At 41.7% G+C, this 25,470-nt stretch overlaps 1 protein-coding gene across 1 annotated transcript in view; it reads left to right on the forward strand.

The window, feature by feature from the left end:
• Nucleotides 1-25,470, forward strand: part of PTGFRN (prostaglandin F2 receptor inhibitor) — a 75,769-nt gene that overhangs the window by 40,731 nt on the left and 9,568 nt on the right. The window contains exons 5-6 of the mRNA XM_059928746.1: nucleotides 8,672-9,097; nucleotides 12,055-12,474. Coding sequence (XP_059784729.1) covers nucleotides 8,672-9,097; nucleotides 12,055-12,474 — 846 coding nt within the window. The remainder of the gene's footprint in view (nucleotides 1-8,671; nucleotides 9,098-12,054; nucleotides 12,475-25,470) is intronic.

Genomic DNA, 25,470 nt, shown 5'->3' on the forward strand with positions numbered 1-25,470 from the left:
CTGAGTACAGCAGTAGGCTTTTTCTCCAGGACCTCCTGATTGGATTCTCCGCTCAGCAGTGATCAGGCCTGGCTTGACACTGTGTGATTCTCTCTAGATCTACAACATGTCTGCGTATGCGTGTGGATACCATGCCACATGTAAATTGGGGCCTGCTGAGGCTAACTGAGAGGTGGCAATAAGGCAGGAAGTACTCTCTTTAGATAGGTCATCTTATGTTGTGTGACTGTGGAATGTTGTCACAAAAGAGCTCTTGAGAAAGCCAGTTCCCTAGGCAGGTATTACAGAAAATGCTCAATTTTGCTACCTGACAGATTAAAAATAATAACTACCATGTATTGAACACTTACTGCGTGCCAGGGACTGGGCCAAGGGCTTTACATGCATTAAATATTTGATCCCCACAAACAGTGCGAGTGAGGTACTGTCCCAATCCCCACCTGAAAACCACTGATTTTCATTTTGCTCACAATTTTGAGGGTCAGGAATTAGGGAAGGACTCAATGGGGTTCATCTCTGATGTACATGGTGACAGCTGGGACAGCTAGGGCTAGGGATCCCCTTCCAGATGGCTTTCCCGTGCACTTGTCACCACGTTCCAGGGCGTCTCTCTCTGTCCCCACGTGGTGTCTCATCCAGGCCCTGTCCGTGTGGCTTGGGTTTCTCATGGCGCCGTCTTCTCAGGACAGTCATTCTTCTTACACGGCAGCTGGCTGCCAAGACACAGGAAGTAGAAGTGCCTGGCTAGTTGAAAGCTATCCCTGGGACTGGCACAGTGCACCTCCGCTGTTTTCTATTGGTCAGAGCCATCACAGAGTCTGTCCAAGTTCAAGGGGGTAGAGAAAGAGACCCCATCTCTTAATGGGAGACCAGCAAGGTCACATTGCAAAAAGGGCATGTGAGATGGGAGACGTTACTGCATCATCTTTGGAAAATAGAATCTATGCAGCTGTTAACGCTTGTTCCTTTTATTTCAAAAGAAACGTTTAGAATGGCTTGGACAGAATTATGGCCCTAGGTCAAGTCTGTCCCAAGTATTTTCATCTTGAGGGGAGTCTGTCCCAAGTATTGTCATCCTATATGGAAACAGTTTGGCTTTGGGGATCAGCTTCACTCCTGAAACTCTAAAGCACAGAGTCCTAAAAGCTGGGTGGTTCTTGTCCTCATTTGCTTGGGCGCACTGAGTAGATGAGGGGTTGAAGTTGATTGGGGTCTTCTCACGTTCCATCATGTTAACCAGAGCGATCAGGGCAATGACGTGAATGGGTCTGTCAAGTCCAAGAGCACTTGTAGCAGCTGGGAGGACTACAATTTTTTAGAGGGTAAGAAAAAAATCTCTTTACTTAGGATGGATGCCCTACTTTTGAAGGGAAAAAGATTTAAGTTGGGTTGCAAAACGAAGTCCCATTTAAAGCAGGAGGCACAAAAATAAAATCAAGATCAAAAGGGGTAAAAAAAAAAAAAACCAAAGAATAGGTATTGCAAGATGGTTGGGATGGATTAGTTACTGCATTTGAGCACTGAACTTGCCTCTGAAGTTTTGGAGAGTTGAGGCCAAAGAGATGTGATTATACAGTCCTCCTCTGATGATGGAAAACAAACAAAAGAGAGACAAACTTTTTCTTGGCATTGAATTTATCATGCGCTTTTTAAAAATTTATTTATTTATTTATTTTTGGCTGTGTTGGGTCTTCGTTTCTGTGCGAGGGCTTTCTCTAGTTGCGGCAAGCGGGGGCCACTCTTAATCGCGGTGCGCGGGCCTCTCACTATCGCGGCCTCTCTTGTTGCGGAGCACAGGCTCCAGACGCGCAGGCTCAGTAGTTGTGGCTCACGGGCCTAGTTGCTCCGCGGCATGTGGGATCTTCCCAGACCAGGGCTCGAACCCGTGTCCCCTGCATTGGCAGGCAGATTCTCAACCACTGCGCCACCAGGGAAGCCCGATCATGTGCTTTTTTTATTTAAGGGGCATTCGATAGCATAATGGACAGTGCTTTCAACTGTTCTTTTACAAAAGCTCTAAGTGATTGTTTAAATGGATGTTTCTTATATCCACTCCCCATAAAAGCTGAAGGCATACATCTTAAGTGTGTGAAGGAGTTTTTGTAAGAAACTGAGTTACTATGGAGGACAAATGTTGCTTTGTGTTGATCCAATTTAGTATGTGGCTAAAACTATAGAGAATCTGGAGGAATGGCTGCTTAATGTGCATGTTAAGCCATCTCTCTCTGCTATCAGATGTCTTAAATGAGCCCTTGGCAAGAGTTGGATACTAATCAGTTCATGGTTGAGCTCTCTGCCTGAAGTCCCAGACTTCTGTGGTGTTAATTGGAGAGGGTTCCACGGGCTTCAGATACATGAGCAGGACACGGCAGAGCTGAGTTGTGCTATTCAGGCTTAGGCACCTGATTTGCATTCTTCCCCACTTGAGGACCGTCCCCTCTTCCAGCCGTGTGCCAGCGAGGACGGTAATTATTTTTCTCTAAAAGGAGCTGTTAATCTGCTAAGTACTTGGTGGAGACTTGAGAGTTCTTTGCCACCTACAGAAGATAAGATTTAGATCTGCAGAATTTTATGGGCAGCTACGATCAGCTGTCTGTCCAGGATTATCTCTGAAGGCAGAAGAGCGATGGAGTCCTGCTCCACCACCTTCTAGGCGTGTTATCTTGGGCTTATCGCTTATGGTTTCTAAGCTTTGGTTTTCTTGGCTTCGTGGGATAATGCATATAGAGCGCTTCACGCAGTGCCTGGCACTTAAGTGCTCTATACATTTTCATGGTGGTGGGGTTGTGATTTATTGGTGTTTTTGGGGGGAGAGTCAATATAGAACGTGCTCTACCCCACCAAGTTCTTAACCAGGTAAGCCACGGGGGTGTCTTAGGGCATGTAGAACGAGGAATGTGTGGGTCCAAAGAAAAGGGACTGAGCTGACCACACCTAGCCCCTTTCTTGCCTCTGCCCCCAAATCTGGTAATTCTCTCTTCTTTCTCTGGGAGGAGTGAGTGAGGATGAAGAAAGAAAAAAACGGCATGATTGTCACTTTGGGTGTGGGGCATAGGTATTCCATTCAAATAATGTTATCTCTATTGCTCTGAAATGACTAATGCTGACTGCAACCTCATAATAATGGTTCTCCTAAGTGTGGTAGAGTAATAACAGCTCCTTATTTATAGCCTTCTCTTTTTAAATGTTAGAGAATATTTAATTGGGCTTTTTGTTTTTTTGGCTGTGCTGCGAGACTTGCAGGATCTTAGTTCCTAACCAGGGATCGAACCCGGGCACCCGGCAGTGGAGGCCCGGAGTCCTAACCTCTGGACCACCAGGGAAGTCCCAGAGAATATTTAATTGCTGCATACCAATGATGATAGTGGCAACTCTTTGACAATTAGTCAACTCACTCAGCTGCATCTAAAGTACCTGCCCAGTTCAGGGTGATAAAACTGGCATCGGCAGAAAAAAGGGCCCTCTTCCTCCTGTTTCTTCTGACTCGTGCTTGCAGCCTCTTCATCTAATTAGCTCTCCCAAGTTAACTAAGCTTCAAAAGGGGGGTATTAGAACATGGCCCTGTTGTACACAGTTCAGGATCAGTGCCTCAGCTGTTATCATCCCTCTTGTCTTCTGGGATGCAGCTGGCTTTGAGAAGCATGAATAACTGGGTGTGTAATGAGGTTGTGCAATTCGGCCCTAGTGGGAGCCAAGCCACGGAGCCAAAGCCTCTCCTATGATTCTCCTCCCCGCCCCGCGCTGTGCAAGATCTTAGTCTTCGAACTTAACCTCCTTTGGGCTTTGATTTCGGTTTTGGTTTGGTTTGGTTTGGTTTAGGAAAAGTACGTGAAAATAGTATCTATCATATAAGGTTGTTCTGAAGATTAAACGAGAATGCAAGGAAAGTGTATGGCCTGGGTCCCTGGCATACAGGAAGCCCTCCATAAATGCCAGTTATTAGTATCCTTGTACCTTCCTTACAGAATTGTTGTGAGAGTGAATAAATGAGGTAATCTGTGAAATCCCCCGGTTCAGCTCCCTGCATGTGGTAGGCACAAAATATCTGCTTTTACAAATTAACCAATGATTCGGAACATTTTCATTGTTTTGAAAGTTATAACAAAGGAGTTTAATGACCCATAATCACAACACAAAGTCTTTCTTGCTGGGGCTTGCACTATGGGAGGCCGCAGCTTCAGGAGGTGGTGTGTAAATGAGCAGGTCGTCCTGGGAGCTAGATTAGGGAGAGAGCCTTGTTTCTCGGAAGGTTAGTGATGTCGTGCCTTCGACTGGCCTCGGTATTCTGTGGAAGGGCTTACGATGTGGGTGGGTTGTTTGCTTGTGTTAAACTTTTGGAGTAGAAATTTACCCAGAAGTAGAACAAACCACCAGCTTCAACAGTTATCAGTATTTTGCTAATCTTATTTTATCTCTCTTCCCTCCCCTAGACGCACACACGCACATACACTCTCTCTCTTTCTTTCTTTCCCCTGCCCCCTCTTTTTTTTTTTTCCTTCTGGAAGAATGTAAAACACATCGCAGACATCATGTCATTTTGCCATTAAATACTTTAGTATGCATCTTTAACTGATAAGCACTTTTTAAACATAACCACTATTACATTCTTAGATGATTTCTTGATGAGATCAAGCAGAATATAGCAGTAATCAGTAGTGTAATGCTTATGCTGAAAATGAGCATTTTTAGTCCAGTTCAGCAAGTGTGTTAATGTCTTTTATGTACAAGGCACTGTATACATAGCACACACAGATGAATCAAGTAGGGGGTCCCAGACCCTGAGAAGAGCCCTATAGAAGGTCCATGAGGCAGACAGACCTGTAACTGAAGTTCAAGGCAATGTTCAAGTGAAGTCCTCAGAGAGCAGGGAACCTGGCGGGTGGTAGGGTCTCTGTGAATGTTTGCTGAATAAGAAGTAGAGGTGGGACAGGCTGATGAGTTCACAGGAGGCTTCCTGTTCAGTAAGAGAGGCTACCTGAAGAGGTCTGTGCACGATGGACCTTGAGGAATAGGCCCAATCTCTGCCAACAAGTTTTAAAATTGTGAAACACCAATAAAGGAAGATTTCCATACATGCACCAAAACGTAAAAGAAATAGGAACCCACTCACACGCCTACCATTCTGATGTAGTGGAGTCATATCTTTTCTAGGAGCGTAAGTCAGAAGGCGGCCTCCAAGGCTGGGGGATAGTTCAGATGACCTTTGCACATCCTTTAAATCACTGGAACTTATGCCTTGTAAGTCCACAGGAATCCACGTGTTTGTTTGTTTTTGCATTAGGATCCTCCTTTTGCGGGCCTAAGATTTAGTTTTAACAGAGAACAAGGAGACCAACCGGTCAATGAAGAGATTTTGCTCTTCTGCCAAGCTGGCATTCCTGTAACTAGATGCGTATACAGTGCAACCCCTGTCCTCTCCTTTCTCCACATTTGGATACATAGATTTAAACAGATCCATCTAGGGGGAGAGGAGGGAGTAGAATGGGGGAATCGGCTCAGTCATTTACTCAGCGCCTTACTGAGCAGGTGTCCCAGGTGCTGAGGCAGAGGCAACAGCGGGAAGAAGCAGCGGAGGCGATGAGGGAGTGGTAACAGGTGCCACCGGCACAGAGTAGACGAACATGTACAAGAGGGCAGTGGGCGGTGGGGCTGGACAGAGGGCTTTAGACTCACACTCTGCAGGGCCTTGAATGCCAGGCTGGAGAGTGTGTTCGTCACTCAGTAAGTGAGAGAAAAGCCACCTGCTAGGAGGCTTCTTGAACAGGTGACCTGCTGGTGGTGTGAGCCTAGAGGCGGGTTGGAAGGTTATTACAATAGTCTTGGCTGGTGGTGGCAGAGGGCCAGGACGGGAATGGTGGTCGTGAGGTTTTCACTTCTATGCACAGATATTTATAGAGCACCTACTGTGTGTGAGGCCTGGAATGTGAGAAGTGGAAGAGACACTGAGGAGGGAGAATTGGGAGACTTAGGCACCGTCTGAAGAGAGTGGGATATGGCACACCTTTCAAGAGGGGGGGACTGGGAGAGTGAATGGTGGGGTGTGGTACCAGGAGCAGCGGTTGGAAAGTTAGGAGGAGGGGCCAGCTGTGCGTGTTTGGAGTGAGGTTTTAGCTGTGTGTGTGTGTGTGTGTGTGTATGTGTATATGTGTGTCTGTCTGTTCCCCTGCTTTGGCCCCAGCTGTTTCTTAGACTCCAGGTTCAAACACTGGCACAGAGCTGTGTCCGTAGCATCTTGACTTGGTGTCTCCATTGCATCTCAAGCCAATTCACCTCACTCCGCACCCACCTCTGCCGGTACACCCCCCACACCGCCTGCCATACATACACGGACCAGGCACCAGTCTAAGCACTTTGATGTATATTATTTTAACTATTAATCCTCACGATAACATTATGAGGTGGTTACTGTTATTCTCCCCATTTTTACAGATGAGACACCAGAGAGGTTAAGTAATCTGCCCAAGGTCACACAGCAAGTGTAGGCAGAGCCAGGATTCAAATAAGTCTGGCTTCCAGACCCCTGGCTCCTCACCACTGCTCTTTACTGCTTCACGATTTGTTGTTCAGGTTAATGTGGTGACACATGCAAAGGGTCTTCGCGTTGTGCTCAGAATGGAGCAAGCTGCTGCTGCTTCATGAGGACTCTTGATGATCTGGTGTTCCCATTTGGTCCTGACAGGACTGAGGAGGGCAGTCTTGCTGTGCGCACAACCAGTTCAAGCCTGTCCTTTCCACATTAAATAAACTTGGTTGTCCTTGTCCTCACACTAGTTGCTGTGCTAAAGTCCCACATGAGGAAAGGGTCTGAAACCCTGGATGTGGGCTAAGTTGGGAATACCTCGTCTTATGCGTGTGATGGTGTAAATACATTTCAGTGTTTGTTCCACAGTCAGCAGTCACTGGAGAGGCAGCGTGTGTGTGAGCACGCTGCCCAGGGCCAGGAAACCCCCCAGCTGTGCATTTTAACACATCCACCTGTGAAACGAGGTGGCCGATGACATTCTAGCATATTTCTCTGTAGCGTCCACATCACTGAGGACATTCTCCCATCAGCGGGCAGAGCTGCACTGGTTCAACTTTTTATGGCACAGGGTCCAGGCTCACTTGCAATTAAGTGCTTGTGAAGATGACATTTGAGGGAATTCGGATTTTGAGTTCTTTACATTTCCTGGCCACTGAGTCATTCTTGGGGAAGTCATGATGTTATACATTTCGTTAGAAGTATAAATCACAAAACAACAGTTCCTTGACCTCAGCAGTTTATAATTTGTATGAGTCATAAATAAAAGCAACGTTAAATAAAACTAAACTGTTTGATGGAGGTGATGTGAATACAGTGTTGGCAAATAGAAAGTTCTGTTTAGGTAGAATCATTTGTCTCCTAGCAGGCAAAGCACTACAGGAGAAAAATGTAGCTTTTTCCAGAAGTCTCAGCATTGAGGCAGCAAACATTTATTGAGTGACTACTGTATACAAGGCTGTATGTTTGAACCTTAGGGACAAGACCTTCAAGCAAGGAGTAAACTGCTTTACAATAGTACCTACACAGCTTATGGGAACACAGAGAAAGGGTGTCCAGGAAGGGAGCACAGAGGAGGTGACATTGAAGAATGAGAGCAAGTTTGCAGGGCAGTCAAGAGGAGAGGCCACCGCAAACAGGCCACCGCAAACAGGTCACCCGGTGGTGCAAGACTGCAGTGACTGGAGAACTTCAGATAATTAGATGTGACATGCAGAGGAGGTATTGGTAGAGGAAAGGAAGCAATGAAGGGGGTCCTCATACCAGTTCCTGGGAGGCTTTGAAATGTGGAGTTGCAGAAATGGATTAAATGCAAACAGTGAACCTCACAGGAGGAGGGGTTCTATACAAGTGAAAAATAACAAGACTGTGACAGTGGCAGTGGGGACACTAGGAGAGCATTTGCTGGCTTCCCTCCCTCCCTCATCAGAATTTGTGCCTGGCAGGAAGCAGGATGGTCATAGTGAGCGGGCTTTACTAGAGCCAGGATCACAGTGAGCTGCCTTCAAGGTTGGCAGAATTGAATGGGAGAGTTACGTGTGTCAGTGAAAAAAATACCGTTTGGGGGGTTTGAGGATGGCCATACACAGGAGGAATGATGACCTGAGGGCCTTGCCTTCTGGGGCAAAGCCAAGGATGGCAGGAACCCGCGACACGGTGGGTTGACTGGCCTCAAGAGCTAGAATGTACTCTGAGGTTGGGTTTTCCAGTGCTGTGCCAGCGGGGGCTTTGGAGGTCTCAGGGCACTGCTTGGCATGCCAGAGAACGTCTTGGTAGAGCATGGACACCCAACTTCTTAAGAGATTCTTCTCAGAAGACTCCAACTTCCTGGGGAAACTAACAGCTGGCCTCACCCTCTGGAAAGAGCAAGACTCTGACTGGGGACATTTGGCTTCTGGCCTTGGGAGGTTTTCTTGAGGGGGGATAGTGGGGGCAGTGCTGTGAAAGTTTTGCAATAACAAACTCTCCGAGGATCCTTCCCATACAACATAAAGACTTCCGTTTCTATCACTGTAGCTAACAGAATGGGCATTTAATTGTCAGGACAACCATAGTGCTTGTCTTGTTCCTTTTGCTGATTCTTGGTAAATTGCTCTGTCTGATTTGATTTTTTTTTTTTTTTTTTTATCCTGGCCCCTCTCTCTCTTTCAGAACCAGACTATCAGGTGTACCTGAATGCTTCTAAGGTCCCTGAGTTCTCAGACGACCTCACCAAGCTGGAATGCCGGATAGTGGATGTGGGGAGCACCGAGGCGAGCGTCCGTTTCACGGTGTCCTGGTACTACAGAGTGAACCGGCGCAGCGATGACGTGGTGACCAGCGAGCTCCTTGCGGTCATGAACGGGGACTGGACCCTGAAATACGGAGAGAGGAGCAAGCAGCGGGCCCAGGACGGAGACTTCATTTTTTCTAAGGAGCATACAGACACGTTCAATTTCCGAATCCAAAGGACTACAGAGGAAGACAGGGGCAATTATTACTGTGTTGTGTCTGCCTGGACCAAACAGCGTAACAACAGCTGGGTGAAGCGCAAGGACGTCTTCTCCAAACCTGTCAGCATATTTTGGGCATCAGAAGGTAAGCACTTCCTTCTTGTTCATGAACATTTTTGTTTTGTTTTGGCTTAAGTCATCCCACTGTGCATTTTCAGATGCACAGTCACTCTGCAGGTTTCCATTTACACTAGGGATCCAAGAAATTCACACTCCAGTGACTGTGCCTCTTATTCTCAGCACGAACCCCTTTACGATGATGACGCTGAGAAGGGTAAGTCCAACAAGAGGGCTGGGGCTTGGTCGGTGGTTGGAGATCATCTTGTAGGAGCTCATAGGGTGCCTGGGGTATGCCATCGACACTATGGCCCCGCTGGGTGATCTGAAGCCAAACTTTGCACACGCCTTTGGGAGTGTATCCGGGTCCATGAGTTCCCGCTGGATGCAGGCACATTTCAGATGCCCCAGAATGAACGGGCAGCCCCAGGCCACTGTGCCTGCCCTGGAGCGGTCAGTCACCCATTCAGAGAGAGTGTTCCTGGGGAGAGCTGACAGGAACTTAAGGGAAACAGTTTCTTTGATGTGTTTCCTCCCGAATGCTCAGAGCCCCGTGTGCCTTGGGATGTCAGACTTGTCGAGTCTTTTATCCCTGGTCTTGTCCATCACTGCAGGAAGGCCAGGCCTCCCGGGTCCTCCTTCGTGCCCCAGATGTGAAGCACCGTACAGCCCACCCCATGCTTCTGTCGCCTCATTGCCACACCTCTGAAATCCCCAAACCCCTAACAGGGCCCTCTAGAACTTGGCAAAATCTCCCGCTTCCTGACCTCATCTCTGAATAGTCCTTTCTCTTCCTCACAGTAAACGTGACCCACCTCGCTCTCCCCAAGGACACCATTTCCCCTGGAGCCTTCCTGAGTGGTGGTGTTTTCTTCCCACAGCGTAACCTGGCCTAGATGAGTCAGGTGCCCTCCTCGTCCCTCACTGCAGCCTCCAGGCTCTTTTCCCTCCTCCCTAAAAGCATCCAACTTCAGATCTCCTGTCATCAGATCATTCCACCTCCTCTCATTGCCATCACCTGTCAACTCCTGGGTCCTCCTCATGCATTCTTTGAAGATGCTCAGCTTTGTCTCCCAACCACTCTCCAGTTTTCCTCCTGTCTTGCTAGCTTCACTATCCATATGGGCGCTGGGTCACCTTTGGCTGCACATTGGAATCACCTGAGGAGCTTTAAAAAAAATACTGATGCTTGAGTCCCACAAGAGGTTCTGTCTCCATTGGCCTGAGGTTCCGTGCAGTCTGGGCATTGGAATTGTCAGATGCTCCCAAGGTGGTTCCCAGGTGCATCTAAGGTTGAGAAACCTTTCATTCTCAGTCCCCTGTCCTCCTTTCTAGTCATTATGACCTCTGTCCTATTTGGATATTCACTCCCAAGCTCACACCCTGCATTAGACATCTCACTTCTGATGACTGAGAGCCCTCCATACTCTCAGTTCCAAACAGCCTATCCTGTAAACACACCTGTCTTTCTACATCACTCCCATTGTTTCCCACTGGCCTGTTTTAGATCTCTTGTTGTGGGTTTTTTTGGTTTTTTGTTTTTAATTAAGGCTAAACTAATCTTGGTCTCGCTTCCCCCTCCATCTCTCTGTTCCCCATACCCCTTGCCCACTCATTTCTGTTCCTTTCCTTTGATAGCCAAAGGATTTGATTTGTTTGTCCTCAGTGTCTCTATTTTCTCTCTTCCTGTTCTCTAATCTGCTCTAATCTGGCTTTTGCCCCAGCTGCTCGTGTTAAGATGACTAGTGATTGACATATTGGAAAGTCCAGTTGTTAGTCATCTTACTTGACTTAGCAGGACTTAACACAGTTGATCATTCCCTCTTCTTGGAAATACTTTGATTTTTCCTTGGCTTGTGGGATCCTACCCTCTAGGCTTTTCTCCAGCCTCATAAGTCTTCTTCTCAGCCTCCTTTGCTGATTTCTGTTCATTTTCCTGATCCTCGAACATTAGATGCCTGAGGACATAGTCCTTGGACTTTTTTTTTGTTTAACCTTTAGTGATCTCTTCTAATCTCACAAATTTAAACTCCCAAGAAAGAATGTGAATGGCTCAGTGGAACCTTAGGAATCAGTGGTTCTGGAGGGACCCCATAACATACATGTCCTCCTGATAGGTTTGGTGGAACAACTATTCCCAAAATAACCCCAACATAAAAATTTTGTTTGGTACCAGATGGGTTATAGAATTATCTCATTAAAGGACAAAAGAGTTGTGTTTAATTCATTTATCCATCCGTTCAACAAATATTTAAGTACCTTCCAAGTGCCTGACACTGAGCTATTATAATACAGATGAATTCTAATGTGTATATGCTTAGGGATTATTTTTTTTGACAGAGAGTCAGGGAGTCACACACTTTAAGTTAGTTGCCCTGGACACTGGTTCAGAATGTTAAAATAGCATCTCTGTGGAAATGACTGGATCTACAAGTGTAAGCTCCAGTCACTTTAGTAATAATCTGTTTTATAATGTTACCATCATATGATGAAACAGAGAGAGAACCCATTGCTCCCTTGCTTTGCTCTTCCAAGCAGGCTGGTTAAGCTAAGTGTACTTTCCCTGTACCCAGTGGAGCCTCAGAGGGGAGAGGCAAATGGCATTGCCCAGAGCCCTGTCTTCCCCAGTTCACTAGAAGCGAGTTCTCCCTCACATCCTTGGGGGCACCAGCAGCTTCCCCAATCCTTGCTCTGGGTGAAACTTCTCAAGGACTTGAAAATCCTTAAAAACGAATTCTCACCCATCCATCCCCTGTTCCCTCACACCCAGTAAATCGAATCAGACGGCTCTGCCTCTTCCAGCGTGGTGGATTTCAGCCTGCTTACTGACACACGTGATTTCTTTTCTGAGTTTCCAGATTTTCTTAAACGCTATTGTGCGGCAATTTGCAAATAAATTCCTATTTCCCTGACATTGTGCTTTCAGATGCATATCCATTTAGCTAATCCTGTTAGAAATCATGTCTTTCTGGTACTTCATTGCAGATTCCGTGCTTGTGGTGAAGGCAAGGCAGCCCAAGCCTTTCTTTGCTGCCGGAAATACATTTGAGATGACTTGCAAAGTGTCTTCCAAAAATATTAAGTCGCCACGCTACTCGGTTCTCATCATGGCTGAGAAGCCTGTTGGGGACCTCTCCAGTCCCAACGAAACCAAGTACATCATCTCCCTGGACCAGGATTCTGTGGTGAAGCTGGAGAACTGGACAGATGCCTCGCGGGTGGATGGAGTTGTGTTAGAGAAAGTGCAGGAAGATGAATTTCGCTATCGAATGTACCAGACTCAGGTCTCCGATGCAGGGCTGTACCGCTGCATGGTGACAGCCTGGTCCCCTGTTAGGGGCAGCCTGTGGCGAGAAGCAGCAACCAGCCTCTCCAATCCTATTGAGATAGACTTCCAAACCTCAGGTGAGCAGCGAACCCTGTTGAACCCTAGATGGAGCTGGAAGGGACCCTAGGGTTTTGATCCAATGGCTTCATTTTTTTAAACAATTTTATTGAAATATAATTCACATGCCATACAATTTATCCATTTAAATATATAGTTCAGTGGTTTTCAGTATATTCACAGAGTTGTGCAACCATCACCACAATCAACTGTAGAACATTTTCATTACAACCAATAGAAACCTGCACCCTTAGCTGACACCCTTTAGTTCCCCAGCTCCCCCACCTCCTACCCCTTGGCAACCACTAATCTCCTCTCTGTCTCTATAAACTTGCGTATTCTGGACATTTCACATAAATGGAATGTAATATGTAACCTTTGTGTCTGGCTTGTTTCTCTTTATTTTTTATTTTTTTTAACATCTTTATTGGAGTATAATTGCTTTACAATGATGTGTTAGTTTCTGCTTTATAACAAAGTGAATCAGCTATACATATACATATATCCCCATATCTCCTCCCTCTTGCGTCTCCCTCCCACCCTCCCTATCCCACCGCTCTAAGTGGTCACAAGGCACCGAGCTGATCTCCCTGTGCTATGGGGCTGCTTCCCACTAGCTGTCTATTTTACATTTGATAGTGTATATATGTCCATGCCACTCTCTCATATCGTCCCAGCTCACCCTTCCCCCTCCCTGTGTCCTAGAGTCCATTCTCTACGTCTGCATCTTTATTCCTGACCTGCCCCTAGGTTCTTAAGAACCATCTTTTTTTTTTTTTAGATTCCATATATATGTGTTAGCATATGGTATTTGTTTTTCTCTTTCTGACTTACTTCACTCTGTATGACAGTCTCTAGTTCCATCCACCTCACTACAAATAACTCAGTTTCATTTCTTTTTATGGCTGAGTACTATTCCATTGTATATATGTGCCACGTCTTCTTTATCCATTCATCTGTCGATGGACACTTAGGTTACTTCCATGTCCTGGCTATTGTAAATAGAGCTGCAGTGAACATTGTGGTACATGACTCTTTTTGAATTATGGTTTTCTCAGGGTATATGCCCAGTAGTGGGATTGCTGGGTCATATGGTAGTTCTATTTTTAGTTTTTTAAGGAACCTCCATACTGTTCTCCATAGTGGCTGTATCAATTTACATTCCCACCAACAGTGCAGGAGGGTTCCCTTTTCTCCACACCCTCTCCAGCATTTATTGTTTGTAGATGTTTTGATGATGGCCACTCTGACCGGTGTGAGGTGATACCTCATTGTAGTTTTTTTTTTTTTTTTTTTTTTAATTTATTTATTTATTTACTTATGGCTGTGTTGGGTCTTCGTTTCTGTGCGAGGGCTTTCTCTAGTTGTGGAAAGTGGGGGCCACTCTTCATCGCGGTGCGCGGGCCTCTCACTATAGTGGCCTCTCTTGTTGCAGAGCACAGGCTCCAGACGCGCAGGCTCAGTAATTATGGCTCACGGGCCCAGTTGCTCCGCGGCATGTGGGATCTTCCCAGACCAGGGCTCGAACCCGTGTCCCCTGCATTGGCAGGCAGATTCTCAACCACTGCGCCACCAGGGAAGCCCCCCTCATTGTAGTTTTGATTTGCATTTCTCTAATGATTAGTGATGTTGAGCATCCTTTCATGTGTTTGTTGGCAATCTGTATATCTTCTTTGGAAAAATGTCTATTTAGGTCTTCTGCCCATTTTTTGATTGGGTTGTTTATTTTTTTAATATTGAGCTGCATGAGCTGCTTGTAAATTTTGGAGATTAATCCTTTGTCAGTTGCTTCATTTGCAAATATTTTCTCCCATTCTGAGGGTTGTCTTTTCGTCTTGTTTATGGTTTCCTTTGCTGTGCAAAAGCTTGTAAGTTTCATTAGGTCCCATTTGTTTATTTTTGTTTTTATTTCCATTTCTCTAGGAGGTGGGTCAAAAACAATCTTGCTGTGATTTATGTCATAGAGTGTTCTGCCTATGTTTTCCTCTAAGAATTTTATAGTGTCTGCCCTTACATTGAGGTCTTTAATCCATTTTGAGCTTATTTTTGTGTATGCTGTTAGAGAGTGCTCCAATTTCATTCTTTTATATGTAGCTGTCCAGTTTTGCCAGCACCACTTATTGAAGAGGCTGCCTTTTCTCCATTGTTATTCTTGCCTCCTTTATCAAAAATAAGGTGAGCATATGTGCATGGGTTTATCTCTGGGCTTTCTATCCTGTTCCATTGATCTATATTTCTGGTTTTGTGCCAGTACCATATTGTCTTGATTACTGTAGCTTTGTAGTTTAGTCTGAAGTCTGGGAGCCTGATTCCTCCGGCTCTGTTTTTCTTTCTCAAGATTGCTTTGGCTATTCGGGGTCTTTTGTGTTTCCATACAAATTGTGAAATTTTTTGTTCTAGTTCTGTGAAAAATGCCATTGGTAGTTTGATAGGGATTGCCTTGAATATGTAGATTGCTTTGGGTAGTATAGTCATTTTCACAATGTTGATTCTTCCAATCCAAGAACATGGTGTATCTCTCCATGTGTTTGTATCATCTTTAATTTCTTTCATCAGTGTCTTATAGTTTTCTGCATATAGGTCTTTTGTCTCCTTAGGTAAGTTTATTCCTAGGTATTTTATTCTTTTTGTTGCAGTGGTAAATGGGAGTGTTTCCTTAATCTCTCTTTCAGACTTTTCATCATTAGTGTATAGGAATGCAAGAGATTTCTGTGCATTAATTTTGTATCCTGCTACTTTACCAAATTCATTGATTAGCTCTAGTAGTTTTCTGGTAGCATCTTTAGGATTCTCCGTGTATAGTATCATGTCATCTGCAAATAGTGACAGTTTTACTACTTCTTTTCCGATTTGGATTCCTTTTATTTCTTTTTCTTCTCTGATTGCTGCGGCTAAAGCTTCCAAAGCTATGTTAAATAATAGTGGTGAGAGTGGAGATAGCCTCATCCACCAGAGGGCAGACAGCAGAAGCCAGAAGAACTACAATTCTGCAGCCTGTGGAACAAAAATCACATTCACAGAAAGATAGACAAGATGAAAAGGCAGAGGGCTATGTACCAGATGAAGGAACAAGATAAAACCCCAGAAAAACAAATGAATGAAGTGGAAATAGGCAACTTTCCAGAAAAAGAATTCAGAATAATGATAGTGAAAATGATCCAGGACCTCGGAAAAAGAGTGGAGGCAAAGATCAAGAAGATGCAAGAAATGTTTAACAAAGACCTAGAAGAATTAAAGAACAAACAAACAGAGATGAACAGTACAATAACTGAAATGAAAACTACACTAGAAGGAATCAATAGCAGAATAACTGAGGCAGAAGAATGGATAAGTGACCTGGAAGACAGAATGGTGGAATTCACTGCTGTGGAACAGAATAAAGAAAAAAGAATGAAGAGAACTGAAGACAGCTTAAGAGACTTCTGGGACAACATTAAACACAACAACATTCGCATTAAAGGGGTCCCAGAAGGAGAAGAGAGAGAGGAAGGACCAGAGAAAATATTTGAAGAAATTATAGTTGAAAACTTCCCTAACATGGGAAAGGAAATAGCCACCCGAGTCCAGAAAGCGCAGCAAGTCCCATACAGGGTAAACCCAAGGAGAAACACGCCAAGACACAGAGTAATCAAATTGGCAAAAATTAAAGACAAAGAAAAATTATTGAAAGCAGCAAGGGAAAAATGACAAATAACATACAGGGGAACTCCCATAACATTAACAGCTGATTTCTCAGCAGAAACTCTACAAGCCAGAAGGGAGTGGCATGATATACTTAAAGTGATGAAAGGGAAGAACCCACAACCAAGATTACTCTACCTGGCAAGGATCTCATTCAGATTTGATGGAGAAATCAAAAGCTTTACAGACAAGCAAAAGCTAAGAGAATTCAGCACCACTGAACCAACTCTACAACAAATGCTGAAGGAATTTCTCTAAGTGGGAAACACAAGAGAAGAAAAGGACCAACAAAAACAAACCCAAAACAATTAAGAAAATGGTCATAGGAACATACATATCAATAATTACCTTAAACGTGAATGGATTAAATGCTCCAACCAAAAGACACAGGCTTGCTGAACGGATACAAAAAACAAGACTCATATATATGCTGTCTACAAGAGACCCACTTCAGACCTAGGGACACAAACAGACTGAAAGTGAGGGGCTGGAAAAAGATATTCCATGCAAATGGAAATCAAAAGAAAGCTGGAGTAGCAATACTTATATCAGATAAAATAGACTTTAAAATAAAGAATGTTACAAGAGACAAGGAAGGACACTACATAATGATCAAGGGGTCAATCCAAGAAGAAGATATAACAATTATAAACATATACGCTCCCAACATAGGAGCACCTCAATACATAAGGCAACTGCTAACAGCTATAAAAGAGGAATTCGACAGTAACACAATAATAGTGGGAGACTTTAACACCTCACTTACACCAATGGACAGATCATCCAAACTGAAAATTACTAAGGAAACAGAAGCTTTAAATGACACAATAGACCAGATAGATTTAATTGATATTTATAGGACATTCCATCCAAAAACAGCAGATTACACTTTGTTCTCAGGTGCGCATGGAACGTTCTCCAGGATAGATCACATTTTGGGTCATAAATTAAGCCTCAGTAAATTTAAGAAAATTAAAATCATATCCAGCATCTTTTCTGACCACAACTCTATGAGATTAGAAATCAATTACAGGGAAAAAAAACGTAAAAAACTCAAACACATGGAGGCTAAACAATACGTTACTAAATAAGCAAGAGATCACTGAAGAAATCACAGAGGAAATCAAAAAATACCTAGAGACAAATGACAATGAAAACATGACGATCCAAAACCTATGGGATGCAGCAAAAGCAGTTCTAAGAGGGAAGTTTATAGCAATACAAGCCTACCTCAAGAAACAAGAAAATCTCAAATAGTGGTGAGAGTGGACAACCTTGTCTTGTTCCTGATCTTAGAGGAAATGGTTTCAGTTTTTCACCATTGAGAACGATGTTGGCTGTGGGTTTGTCATATATGGCCTTTATTATGTTGAGGTAAGTTCCCTCTATGCCAACTTACTGGAAGGTTTTTATCATAAATGGGTGTTGAATTTTGTCAAAAGCTTTTTCTGTCTATTGAGATGATCATATGGTTTTTATCCTTCAATTTGTTAATATGGTATATCACATTGATTGATTCGTGTATATTGAAGAAACCTTGCATTCCTGGGATAAACCTCACTTGATCATGGTGTATGATCCTTTTAATGTGCTGTTGGATTCTGTTTGCTAGTATTTTGTTGAGGATTTTTGCATCTGTGTTCATCAGTGATATTGACCTGTAGTTTTCTTTCTTTGTGACATCTTTGTCTGGTTTTGGTATCAGGGTGATGGTGGCCTTGTAGGATGGGTTTGGGAGTGTTCCTCCCTCTGCTATATTTTGGAAGAGTTTGAGAAGGATAGATGTTAGCTCTTCTCTAAATGTTTGATAGAATTTGCCTGTGAAGCCATCTGGTCCTGGGCTTTTGTTTGTTGGAAGATTTTTAATCACAGTTTCAATTTCAGTGCTTGTGATTGGTCTTTTTATATTTTCTATTTCTTCCTGGTTCAGTCTCGGAAAGTTGTGCTTTTCTAAGAATTTGTCCCTTTCTTCCAGGTTGTCCATTTTTTTGGCATTTAGTTGTTTGTAGTAGTCTCTCATGATCCTTTGTATTTCTGCAGTGTCAGTTGTTACTTCTCCTTTTTCATTTCTAATTCTATTGATTTGAGTCTTCTCCCTTTTTTTCTTGATAAGTCTGACTAATGGTTTATCAATTTTGTTTATCTTCTCAAAGAACCAGCTTTTAGTTTTACTGATCTTTGCTATCGTTTCCTTCATTTCTTTTTCATTTATTTCTGATCTGATCTTTATGATTTCTTTCCTTCTGCTAACTTTGGGGCTTTTTTGTTCTTCTTTCTCTAATTGCTTTAGGTGTAAGGTTAGATTGTTTATTTGAGATGTTTCTTGTTTCTTAAGGTAGGATTTTATTGCTGTAAACTTCCCTCTTAGAACTGCTTTTGCTGCATCCCATCCTTTTTCACTTTAGCATGATGTTTTCAAGCGTCATCCATGTTGCAACATGTATCAGAACTTCATTCTTTTTCAATTTATCTTTAATTTTTTGTTATATATATATATATATATGCATATGTGTATATATATATATATATTTTTTTAAGGTTAGAGAGTTGCAGCCTTTTATTTAGTACCTAGAGAATGCCAGTAATTTAACACAATATCTTGATAAATGTTGCTCACAGAGTTTTAACAAGAACAAAAATAAATGTAGTTTCTGTGTCATCTTTGGCATGTTGTAAATTCATAATGCTAGCTGTTTTTTAAAGCAGCAGTGTGAGGGAAAAAGCACTGTAAAATGCAATCCTGGATTTGGTGTTACATGAAAAATGTAGTGCAGTGAAAACTTTAGTGTCAAAAGGAACAGTGCTTTAAAGAAAGCATATATAAAATAAATGAGGTATAAACTCCATAATGTAGTCAGAAAAAGAAAATATAATTATCTCAATACTGGGGACCTTTTCTTTCAGTTGCAGCTTTTAAGTTTTTAAGTACCTGTGAATCAAATTTACATGAAACTTTTACTTAATGCCATTTTTGTCTTGAGAAGTGCAAAAAAAATGCCAGTAAATATATTTTCTATATGAGAAAATAAATTTAGGAATCCCAAAGTGCTTGGGACGTGTTGGCAAGACAAATTTTTTTTTTTTTGGTGGCTATAGCAAACTGCTCTCTCTGCATAAACCTATGTAACTCCCAACTACAAATACTACTTATTGTTTTTTAAGAAAATCAAACACCAAAAAACCACACATCCCCTTCTTTTTGTACTGTAGCAATTTAATGCAAAATAAATTCTTCAAACACCAAAAAACCACATATCCCCTTCTTTTTGTACTGTAGCATTTAACTCAAAATAAATTCTCATTATCACATCATTTTTATGACTGAATAATATTCCATTGTGTGGATGTACCACATTTTATTTATCTATTCATCAGCTAATGGACATTTGAGTGTTTCCAGTTCTTGACTATTATGAATAATGCTGCTGTGAACATTTGTGTACAAATTTTTGTGTGAACATACTACCCTCATTTTTTTAAATAGATCAACTGACACACACCTATATCAAATCCTTCAGGGAACATGGTGGATGGAGTATAAAGATAAGAAGGAACTGAGCCTCCAGAGGGGTTAAGTGACTTGCCAAGAGTGGAAGATTCAAAGCTAAGACCCAAGTCTTATCCAGCCCATGGCTTTCACTCTTTGAGGTCCCTAGGACTGAAGGTGATGGGTACTGTTCTTGGCCCAACTTATCAGAGCAGTACTTCCATACAGGGGATGAGTATCCCAACCTTATGGGATATACTTCACCTTGCTTTTGGACTAGAAAAAGATTTCCAATTAGTCGAGTCTCCAGAGCTGTGGTGGTATGGGTGAATACATCTGTCAACCTGCTTTGTTAAGAATAACTATTAGTGGTGTTCACCTATGGGAGGGTTAATTAAAATGAGCATTTTGGTGTCCATTCTGAATGATTTTATCTTTGGTAAATAAAATGTTTTTATGCTATAAGGTGGAAAGTTCCACTTTTTTTTAATAGCATACATACATATTCTCAAATGGAAATGTTTCTTATTTATCTGTGAAATTCATTAAGCTCCTTTGACAAATCTGTGTGTGTATCTGTGTTTCAGCAGGTAGATGATTTAAAAGTTTTTGATTCCCAGTCTTATTTAGAATATCAAAGTGAAGGATCATCACTTTTGAGTTTAATACTGAATGTTTTCACTAAATCTGCCCTGGGATCCAGTTGGAAGTTTCTGAATGTGTAAATTCATACCCACCTGTAAAGATTCAGGTATTAACTGATCAGTACAATGAATGCAAGATATTTGTTGAATTTAATTATTACCGTTTATATTAAAGGTAAACTATACCTTAGTAAAGTTTGTTTTCTATTAATATTATTTTGTATGATTATAACTTTTTATAGTGTATAATGAAATAATCTTCTGGCATCTAATAATCTATTAATGTGTAGATTAATAAAGAGTAAATATTGATTTAAACCCTCAGATTTGGAAAGAGCAGAGGAAACACATGCTTCTTTTGTTGTGTACCTGCTTGTTTGTTTTCTAATAATAGCTTTATTGAGATATGGTTAACATACCATAAAATTCACCCATTACAAGTGTCAATTTAGTGGTTTTTAGTATATTCACAGATATATATTGTACAATCATCAGTAGAATCTAATTCTAGAACTTTTCAATCACTGCAGAAAGCAAATTCTGTACCCGTTAGTAGTCACTCCCTCTATTCTGTACCCCTAGCCCCTGGCAACCACTAATCTCCTTTCTATCTTTATAGATTTTTGGACATTTCATATGATGTGAAACATATACGTGGGCTTTTGTGACTGACTTCTTTTGCTTAGCATAATGTTTTCAAGGTCCATCACATTATAGCTTGTATCAATCCTTCGTTCCTTTTTATGGCTGAATAATATTCCAGTGTGAGGATATACCACATTTTGTTTAGCTGTTCATCAGTTGATGGACCTTTAGATTGTTTCCACCTTTTGGCGATTATGAATAATAATATGCTGACATAAACATTAGCGTACAAATTTTTGTGTGTACATAAGTTTTCATTTCTCACCTAAGAGTGATGCTGGATCACACGGTAACTCTCTTTAATTCTTTCAGGAACTGCCAAATTGTTTTCCAAAACAGCTGCACCATTTTACATTCCCACCAGCAGTGTGTAAGGGTTCCAATTTCTTCACATTCTCACTAGTTATTATTTTCCATCATTTTTATTATAGCCAACCTAGTGGATGTGAAGTAGTATTTCATTGTGGTTTTAATTTGCATTTCCTTAATGACTATTGATGTTGAGCAGCTTTTCATATAGTTATTGGTCATATGTGTATCCTCTCTGGAGAAATGTCTATTCAAACCATTTGCCCATTTTTAAATTGATTTGTCTTTTTATTGTTGGCTAGTAGAGCTTTTCATAGTTTGAATACAAAAGTCCCTTAACAACATATGTGATTTGAAAATATCTTCTCCTACTCTGTAGTCTTTTCACTTTCTTAATTGTATCCTTTGAAGCACCCAAGTTTTTAATTTTGATGAAGTCCAGTTTATCTATTTTTTCTTTTTGTTGCTTGTGTTTTTGGTGTCATATCTAAGAAAACATTGCCTAACCCAAGGTTGTGAAGATTTACACCTATGGTTTCCTTTAAGAGTTTTACAGTTTTAGCTCTTACATTTAGGGCTATGATCCATTATGAGTTAATTTTTATGTGTGGTATGAAGAAGGGATTCAGCTTTATTCTTTTGCATGGGAATACCTAGTTGTCCTGGCACCACTTGTTGAAAAGTCTGTTCTTTCCCCCATTGATTTGTCTTGGTACACTTGTCAAAAATCATTTAACCATGAATATAAGGGTTTATTTCTGGACTCTCAGTTCTATTCTGTTGATCCTTATGTCTTTTCCTATACCAGAACCACATTGTTAAATTGCTATAGCTTTCTACCAAGTTTTGAAATCAGTGTGAGCCTTCCAGCTTTGTTCTTTTTCAAAATTGTTTTGGCTATTCTGGGTCCCTTGCATTTCCAGATGAATTTTAGGATCAATTCATTAATTTCTGCAGAAAAGACAGCTGGGACTTTGATAGGGATTGTGTCAAATCTGTAGATCAGTTTGGAGAGTATTACTGTTTAACAATATTGTTTTCTAATCCATGAACATGAGATGTCTTTCCATTTATTTGGGTCTTTTAAAATTGCTGTCAGTGGTGGTTGTAGTTTTCAATGTACAGATGTTGAACTTCTTTCATTAAATTTATCCTAGGCATTTTATTCTTTTTGATACTATCATAAATTAATTGCTTTCCTAATTTCCTTTTCAGTTTGTTCATTGCAAGTGTATAGAAACACAGTCGACTTTTATAAATTGGTCTTGTATCCTGCAACCTTGCTGAACTTGTTTATTAGTTCTAATAGTTTTTTTTGTTGTTGACTACTTAGGGTTTTTAAATATAGGATCATGTCATCTATTGATATAAATAGAGATAGCTTTATTTCTTCTATTCAGTTTTACTAAATGCCTTCTAATTATTTTTCTTGTCTAATTGCCCTGGCTAGAATCTAGTACAGTGGTGAATAGTAGTGGCACAAGTGGACATCCTTGTCTTGTTCCTGATCTTAGGGGGAACTTTCCCCATTAAGTATCTTTTACCCTTAAGTATCATGGTAGCTGTGGGTTTTTCATAGACACCAGATATTGAGTTGAGGAAGTTTTCTTTCATTCCTAATCTGTTGAGTGTTTTTATCATGATGAAGTGTTGGGTGTTGTCAAGTGCTTTTTCTGTGACTATTGAGATTCAGATGATTATATGGTTTTTGCCCTTTATTTATGTATCTTTTTTATTATCTATAGGATTTTATTCCAATTTGTTTTACATTTGTTATTTGATGTTTCTTTAAAACTGTTTTGAGAAAGAGGGGAGACATAAAATCTTTTGTATGTATTTCTAGGTGAGGAATGGGAATTGAATCTATTTCTCAATTCTTTAAATCTCAGCATAACAGATGAAATCACTTTAACTTACAGGTTGAATAGACTGCCTAAGATTTTTGCTTTATTTAATCCACGGAGTTGTCATGGCCAGTTCACAGTTTAATTAAGAGGAGCTGCCATCAAATCCAGCACCCAGCACAATGCCATAGCCCCAAATAGTTCCAAGAAAACATTGACTTGATACTGAGAGCCTTTACTTCCTAAAAATTAGCAGCACACGGTAAAACACATGTAACAAAGAGATTCCTCTGGGTGTCCACCTTTCTGTCCTCTGCTTTCAGGACACTTGCCTCTTGGTATGCGGACTGTGTTCCCCAAGGGGTCTTACTGAGTTGTAACTTCTTTTTTTTTTTTCTTTATTTTATTTTATTTATTTATTATTTTTGACTGCATCGGGTCTTCGTTGCTGCGTGTGGGCTTTCTCTAGTTGCGGTGAGCGGGGGCTACTCTTCGTTGCGGTGCGTGGGCTTCTCATTGCAGTGGCTTCTCTTTTGGTGGAGCACGGGCTCTAGGCACATGGGCTTCAGTAGTTGTGGCTCGCGGGCTCAGTAGTTGTGGCTCACAGGCTCCAGAGTGCAGGCTCAGTAGTTGTGGCGCACGGGCCGCGGCATGTGGGATCTTCCTGGACCAGGTCTTGAACCAGTGTTCCCTGCATTAGCAGGCAGATTCTTAACCACTGTGCCACCAGGGAAGTCCCTGAGTTGTAACTTCTACTGATTGAAAGTATCAGGAGGAATAATACTGTTTAAATGTGATGATGTTAAAGACTTTGGCCTTTTAAAAGAATAATAATAAAGTTTTTCTCCTTAACGGAGAAGTTTGAAAATACAGTAAAATACAAGGAAGAATCACCCATAATCTTACCAGAGACTGTTAATTGGTGGTATTCGTCTTCCTAGAATTTTTCCCTTGCATGTTTTCTTCATGACTTTGAAATCAGGCTGTATATGCAATTTTATGACCTGCTTTCTGCCCTCCCCAAACATTATAAGATAAGCATTTTCCATGTAATAAAAAATTCTAGGTAAATACCAACTTTAATGACTACACCTGCTAGAATTTGATTAACCATTATCCTATTGACGGACATGCAGACAGTCTGTAGTTTTGGCTTTCACAAAAATACTCTCATTTACAGCCTTTTTTTAGGGGCGAGAGTTGGAGCATGGTTTGTGTCAATGTTTGTGTTTAGAAGCTAAGTGGTCCATGTACTCTGCAGACTAGGAATCCAGGGACATGTAGTGACTCTGGTTGTTCACTTAAATTATCTGTGCTGTAGTCTGTCATCTGTGAAGTTAACCAGACACATCCCCTCAAGAAAACAGCATTACCACAGAAATTGACCATAATAAAAATATTTCTAAGCCTGGGATAATGACCCACATTAACAGTGAGTTGTTCATTTCGTTCGAAGGAAATCCACTGCTGTGACTAGTTCACAATGCAGGCCTTTTCCCTGGTCCTTGTCTGCATGGTGAGCATGGCACAAATGCTCTGTTGTTCCCACGGCCATGAGGGGAAATGAGAACAGTAACTTGTGACCTAGAAGGCATTTTGGATTTTTTTTGGAAATACAAAGAAAAGAAAGTGAAATTTGTCCAAATTCGGTAAGGAAATTTGTCCAAATAAGGTAAAGGAAATATGTCCAAATTCCTCTACTGTTTCAAATTAAGTAAATAAGAACCTAAATCCACTATGAGGATCTCCTTGTGTTTTATTATCTTGTGTTCTCTTAGAAGGGGCCTGGATACTTTAAGAAAGCCCCATAGTATAGTTCTATTTATAACCATGAAATTTCTAGTCAGAGAAAAAAAAATTCAGCCCCCATTGCTCACCATGGTCGCTACTAACCTGTCCTCATGGATGACCATATATGGCATGAAGTTCCCCCAGTCATTACCACTGAGCCAACTCAGAGCAACTGGCTTAATCCTTTCCCACCTCACTGCTATAAACAGAGCAAATCCAGGGTGGTAAGGACCAGAGGGGAACCATGGCTGAGCCGAGTTAATTGAAGGATGTGACGTCTAGAAGTAGGTAAAGTTTCCTTGTTCTTTTTGCTTTCATCCCATTCCCCACGTCCTGGGACTGCCATTCTGTTACGTTCTCCATGCCCTAGACTGAATCTGAGTACTCAGCAGAACCTGCCCAGGGCTGCCTAATGCCTCAAGGTTTCCATGTTCTACAACCATCCTTCACCCTTCTCCCAGCAAAACACAGATTACTCATGGACTCGGTGTTAAGAAAGCCATCTGATGAATTCATCTTACTACTCATGTTGAAATGAAAGTATAGACTTTTCAATTTTTTTGCCTCATTGGTTCATATGACCTTTTACTCTCTTTCTCACAGTCATTTCTTTTG

Source organism: Balaenoptera ricei, chromosome 1 (genome assembly GCF_028023285.1).
Source record: "Balaenoptera ricei isolate mBalRic1 chromosome 1, mBalRic1.hap2, whole genome shotgun sequence".
Taxonomy (NCBI): domain Eukaryota; kingdom Metazoa; phylum Chordata; class Mammalia; order Artiodactyla; family Balaenopteridae; genus Balaenoptera; species Balaenoptera ricei.